The following is a 6,646-nucleotide window of genomic DNA, read 5'->3' on the forward strand; positions in this document are numbered from 1 at the left end:
GACTGGTAATTTACTTCCATAAGGTTAACCCCCCCACCCCCACCAAAAAACCAAACTTGTTGCCTCCAAGTCAGTTCTGACTCACAGTGACCCTATAGGACAGAGTAGAACTGCCCCATAGGGTTTCTAAGGCTGTAATCTTTACGGAAGCAGGCTGCCACATCTTTCTCCCGTGGAGTGACTGGTGGGTTCAAACCACTATAGAGTAGTTCTACTCTAACACTCATGGGGTCACCATGAGTCAGAATTGACTTGACAGCAATGGGAATTTTGCAGTAATTCCGAGCCTGATATTGCCTCTCCCTTTTCCATCAACCATGATCCTCAGGCAGAAGATATTTCATTCCAAGTCCCAAGACTCTGCATGCCACAGGCTGAGGAAGCAGCCAGACATATTCAGCCAGACACCCAGAGGCCATGGTCATGGGTCCACATCCCCAGCTCACAGGCAGCCCCTTCAAGACCATTCCCCTTAGAAGGATGCTCAGAGGTGTCAGGGGGAGGTAGTCCAGGTCCCAGGAAGGAGCTTCCTCGCAGTGCCCAGGTTGGTGGAGAGGAGGGGGCAGCAGGACAAGAGGAAGAAAGTCTGCGGCGGCGAAGCAAAAAGAAACAAAGACGGTGACTCGGTTTACCCCTATAACCAACATTTACGTCAGGATCGACCTAATGTCTAGGGGATGGGTTAAGAAATGCCCCATGTCCTCTGACGGAACAAGATGCAGCCTTTAGGAATGCTTCCAGAGGGCTTCTAATGACCTAGGAGAGATATTTATTACAAATCGTTTAGTGAAAAAAGCAGGACACAAAATTAGTTGTGGTCTCAGCAATGTATAACAACAATCCCAGAAGGGAAACACTGCTAAGGAAGAACATGGCTGGATGGTGAGATGAGCGGCCCCTGTTCTCTTCTCTAAAGTTCATTCCTCAGGCACCAGGGATGGAGGATGGGCCATGGCCCAGTCTGGGTTTAGAAAGGTGTCTCTGGCAGCATGCATAGGAAGGATTGGAAGGGTGAGGCGGGAGGCCGCCGTGGAGGCTGGGGCAGCTCAGAGAGGCCAGGCCAGAGCTCAGGCCACAGCTTTGGGAAAGGAACGGACTGGAGGGGACTAAAGGGAGGCTGGGGGGAGGAGCAGGGCCGGGTCAAAGCCAACAAAAGCACGTTATGTAAGACCCGACACAAGAGACTCACAGAATCCCGAGACACTTCACCCCCAGGGACTGACCCAGACCTTGGCTAAGGGCAGCAGCTCAGGCGCAGCCGGGCACTGCTTCTGGCCAGCCTGGTCTCTGCAAAGCCCAGGACAACAATGAGCAACCCACACATGGTGGCGCGGGGTGGCCAAAATCAGAGCACCTCCATCCCTTCACTCCTGGGAAACTACAGCCATTTTCCACATGTGGAGTGGCAGATTTTTAAAATCAATTGGGAGAAACTGTTTTACTCAGCAAACAAACAAGATATCATTTTTCCCATATCTGATTGTCAATCAGAGTCCCTAGGTAGCACAAATGGTTAAGTGCTCAACTACTAACCAAAAGGTTGGCGGTTTGAACCCACCTAGAGGTGACAGTCCCCACTACTGATGAGGGTGGGTACTGACAGGAGGAAGTATCAATTGTTTACAGCCTTTTAAAAAGCTATATGTTAATACATCAAAATGCAACAACCCAGGGGTTTGCTTTTGAGACCCCTCTGATTCTGGAACATTGTGCAGGATGTGTACAAGGATGTTCAGGCAGCACTGTGAATACTAGAACACTGAAAACAACCCAAATGTCCCCTAGCAGGAGACTGTGTAAATAAATTGGCCCATTAACAGAAAGGAATCCACCAATAAAAGAACGAGGGAGATCCGTATGTTCTGACACGGAAAGATGTTCACAATATACTGGGTGAAAAAAAATCAAACCACAGAAACGTATAATGTGATCTCTTTATAAACAAAGGTATATGAGTGTGTACACAGTGGTGTGTTTGGAAACAGTGGCTCTCCAAACTTAAAGTGATTTCTTCTGGGGAGTGGGACTGAAGGGAGGGAAGACGGAGGGGACTTCCGTTGTTTTACTGTATATAATCCTAAATTGTTTGTACATGCATTACTTTTGCAATTAAAAAAAAAGCAGTGGTTGCCCAGGGCTGAAGGGTTGGGGGAGAAATGGAGAGTGACAGCTCACAAGTACAGGGTTTCCTTTTGGGGTGATGAAAATGTTCTAAAATTGATTGTGGTGATGGCTGCACAACTCTGTGAATATACTAAAAATCACTGAATATGTGAGTTGTACAATATCTGAATAATATCTCAATAAAGCTATTATTAAACTCCCCCACCAGCCTTCCTAAGACAGTGGGGTGAAGGGGATTCCTATGCCACCACAATTTCATCCTGGTCAACAGAATTTCCATAGCAACAGTCAGTTCCTCAAAACTCTCCAAGAGGCCAAAGGGCCACTGCCCAGCCAATGCCAGGTTTCTTGCCAGGCAAAGGGGGCTTGTCATCCAGCCCCGACTTGCACATCTTGAGCAACAGTGAACTTACTCCTTCACCTGTTCCATGTTGGTTTATGTGTTTTGACTATATGCAAAGAACTCCTCATACAGCACAGGCATGGCCTTCCAGACTCTTCTATCCTCTGTCTTAGTCCTCTGGGCCAGGTGGAAAGTGTGAGTTAGCTTAATCACCCACCTCTCCACGCCCCATTCCTTCTTCCACTACTCATATGGCCCTCCATCACTGCTGTCTGGAGCTGATCCAGACAGCCCGTATCCACGGCCCACATTTGCCAAAGTGGAAGAAACTCGGTAACTAAAGCACCTGAAACCCTGCATGGAATCTCGCGTTCAGGGAACCAGTACCTACCCTGATCCCAAGGGCTGGACAAACCTGGGAGAAACAGGATCCAAACCACAGCTGCAACTGCCCCCTTCAAACTCCAAATGCCTGGCCAGTCTCCTTGTCCATGACAGAATCAGATGTTGCTGTTGTTGTTAGCTGCCTCAAGACTGGCCCCCAACTCACAGCGACCCCACGCACGATGGGATCAGACGGTTGTGATCCAGAGGGCTTTCACTGGCTGATTTTCAGAAGTAGATAGCCAGGTCTTTCTTCCTAGTCTGGAAGCTCCACTGAAACCTATTCAGCATGATAGCGACACACACGCATCCACTGACAGATGCGTGCTGGCTATCGAACCAAGTCTCCCACATGGAAGGCAAGAAGTCTACCACTGAATCACCAGTGCCCCCACAGAACCAGATAAAACCAAAACACCAAATGAGTTGCCATCAAGTCAATTTCGACTCATAGCGACCCTGTAGGACAGGGTAGAACTGTAGAACTGCCCCATAGGGTTTCCAAGGCTGTAAATCTCCACAGAAGCAGACCACCATATCTTTCTCTCGTGAAGCAGCTGGTACGTTGGAACTGTGCCAGAGAGTAAATGACCATCTCAATAACAATAGCAATTATTTACTGAGCACTTACTATGCCCCAAGTGCTGGCCTCAAGCACGTGCCTTAGCCCAACTCTTTACTTGCATTATTTCAGTAACTAGTAGGGAGGCACTATTATTATTCCCATTTTACAGATAAGAAAATAGAGGGTAAGACATTGACCCAAGGTCAGTCCCATCTGTGTTGGGACCTTGAGCTGGCTCAAGTCTGTAGGAGCAGATTTGTGGGAAAATTTTGGGACTGTTAGTCCCTCAGAAAGGGAAAGGACTTCAGCCATCAGGTAGCACAACGTCCTTCAGTTTACAGCTAGGGAAACTGAGACCCAGAGAAAGTAAGTAGCTTGCGTAAAGTCACACAGGCCTCCTGGCTCCGGGCCGGTGTTCTCCTCTCCGCAAGTGCCCTCAAGAAAGTAGGAAGGTATCATCTTGCCATCAGCCCCATGAGGCCGCTGGTGTGGGAACAAGTTCCTGCTTGCCAGGGGCTTTGAAATCCCAGGATGAAAGGTGCCGTGGCAGCAAAACAGCACCATGGGCTGGAGCGCGCCTGACCTCTGCCAGGACTTGCAGGCTGGCATTCACCTGCTCACCTGCTCGGGGCAGGCGCAAAGCTGCCAGCACCACTAGCCAAGCCACAGAACTCAAACAGGCCTGGGAGCTCAGAGCACTGTGGAAAGGGATATTCCAAATGCTGACATTTCCACAGGGGTGGCCCACGTCTCCTGGGTGGAGACACAGGCCCCAGGTAGGGAGGGGTCTGACAATTTAATAGTGTGGTATGCAAATGCCCACTGCTCCTTGGGTAGGGTGAGGCGGGTGCATGGATCACGGGGAATGGCAAGGGCACACCCTCATTTCCCTCCAACAGATATTTCTAGGCAGAGAGCTTCCATGCAGGGGGTTGGGAAGCTTCCTGGCTTTTTCCCCCTTCCAACCTCCCACCTTCCCTTACTTCAGGAGCCCCTTCAGGTGAGCCTGGACTAGGAATTTGAGGCATTTGAAGAGGGTTATTAATAGCACTGAAGTACTGAGGAGAGAGAGGCCAGTAGGGTCTGAGTGGGCACAACCCTCTTCTGCCCAGCCCGGCATCCACAAAACAAACCCAACCCTCTCTAATAGAGGACACTTCACCTTCTGTGGCTTTAGTCTCCTCCCCTGTAAAATGGCCAGGGGAGAGGAGGGTGGGGTGGCAGTTCTCAGCCCAGGAGGTGGGAAGAGGGGGAAGCCAGAGCTGGGTGTGGGGAAAGGAAAAATCCCACCAGAAGGGCCAGGCGCACCCCACCCAGGCCATGTGAGGGGCCCCAGCAGGAGGTCTTGAATGGGTGGACTGTTACAGAGCCCCAGGAGGCTGCTACCGACAGGGGGAGGGGACAGGAAAACTCCACCAGGCCCTTCCTCCTCCCAGAGTCCTACAAGGACACTGTCCAGGACTTAATCCCCCCTGCTGGTCCTCCTCCGCTAGAGAGAGCCTGATTCATTTCTACATAACTCCCACCCCATGCCCAGCCCCAGACCTGGCACAAAGGAGGAGCTCAGGCCACTGGCCCAGGACCACAGTCCCTTGGTAAGCTCTCCCCAGCACCTCCTTTGTGTCCAGCCTGGGTGGAGCTCTGAGGACATGAAGTTAAGGGAAACCTGGTCACTGTTCTCAAGGGGTGTGAGGTGAACACAGCTGCTGAAACTCTATAGGACTACAAGGTAGCGAGATAAGTGTGAGTGGACACGGCACTCTGAGTCCACTGGACAGGGAGGGACAGGCAAATTCAGCCAAGAGGAACTGTCTCCTCTCTCCATGGGCTGCCCCCACACCGCGCGCACACAGGCACCCTGTGTATCAATGCCTCTTCTAGGCCAGGTCCTGTGCTAGCCAAGCTCCATGAATTAGCTCATTTAAGTCTCTCAACAATCCATTAATAAGGAAGAAATCATTCACCCCATTTCAAAGAGGAGACAACCAAGGCGCCAGGACATTAAGAGACTTTTCCAAGATTACACGGCTGGGAAACAGATGCTGGGATTCCAACCAGGGCTGCCTCACCCCAGGCTAGAGAGGTTAGCCACAGAGCTGAGTTTCCCAGGCAGCCTGGGATTCCCACCCTCTCTCCCCATACTCCTGGGTCTGGGGGAGGAGGAACCTAGGACCCTGCTGCAGCCCCAGGGCTTCCCTTAGGAGCCTTGGGAGCAGCTGCCTTTCCGAGAAGTGGCCACTGTGCAATGACAGGCTGGAAGCAGGGGAGGCTGAAGGAGAAGGGGTCTGAGGAGGCCTGGCCCCGGCCTTGGCCAACGCCCCCCCCCCGCCCCACCCTGACCATGGCCACCAGCAGGGGCATCCTGCTGAGTCTGAGCCAAAAGGACAGTGGACCCCCCTCCAGTACACCCCATTTATAGCTGGTCCCACTCCCCAGGCTCAGATTCCTGCCCAGTTCCCTGGAAGCCTCGGCCACGTGTACTGGAGCTCAGTCCAGGGCAAGCTGGGGACCAAGACAGTTGAAGAAGATTGTCAACAGGCGCTTTTGGGAGGTGGGGGAGGCATTGTGAGGAGGAGAGGGGATGGACTTGGAACGCTTCTGGGCAGGGGTACCCGAGGTGGGGGGATCTGCGACCCCGCCCACAGCCTGGTCAGGGGTAACGTGTAGGGGGATCCAATGCAAAGGGTCTGAGGAGGGACAGAGCTTCCAAGGGGTTTCCTATACGAGAGGGAGGGCTCGAGTCCCCGCGAGAGGGGGAAGGGCCAACTCAGAAGAGGGCAGGAAGGGACGCCCAGACGCGAAGGGAATAAGACTGGACGTGGGACGCGGTCCACAGCAGTTCCCGCCCCGCCCAGGCCCGACTCTCCGGTGCCCCCGGTCCCAGTGCGGACGGTGGACCTGGGTGGGGGCGTGGCCCGGGGCCTCCCGGCGGGTCCCCGGGCGCGCGCGGCGCGGGACTCACCTGCGATGTGCTGGCGCCGGGCGTCGTCCAGGTGCGTGGACAGCACGTCCCCCATGGCGAGGAAGAGCCGCAGCCCGGCCTGGCCGCCACCCGTCGCTGCCCGCGCTGCTCAGACGGACGCTGCTGGCGCCATGAAGCCCGACCCGCCCGCTCCCACCGACTGCGCCGCCCCTGGCTGCAGCCTCCGCTCCAGCTCGGGCCCGGCTAAGGCGCCGGCTTTGGCCGCGTCCGTCCCACCAGCCAGCTCAGCCTCCGGCGCCCGCTTGCG

The 6,646-nt window shown here is 53.8% G+C and overlaps 1 protein-coding gene across 2 annotated transcripts in view; it reads right to left on the minus strand.

Moving 5' to 3' along the window:
• Window positions 1–6,623, minus strand: part of NIBAN2 (niban apoptosis regulator 2) — a 56,816-nt gene extending 50,193 nt beyond the window's left edge. The window contains exon 1 of one of the 2 annotated variants that reach the window (XM_004375690.2): window positions 6,379–6,623. In XM_004375690.2, the coding sequence (XP_004375747.1) occupies window positions 6,379–6,433 (55 nt within the window). In that variant the 5' untranslated portion in view covers window positions 6,434–6,623. The remainder of the gene's footprint in view (window positions 1–6,378) is intronic. The other variant, XM_023730761.1, reaches the window with a different exon arrangement.
• Window positions 6,624–6,646: the final 23 nt, after the last annotated feature.

The sequence above is a fragment of the Trichechus manatus genome, unplaced genomic scaffold, assembly GCF_000243295.1.
Source record: "Trichechus manatus latirostris isolate Lorelei unplaced genomic scaffold, TriManLat1.0 scaffold00038, whole genome shotgun sequence".
Lineage (NCBI taxonomy): Eukaryota > Metazoa > Chordata > Mammalia > Sirenia > Trichechidae > Trichechus > Trichechus manatus.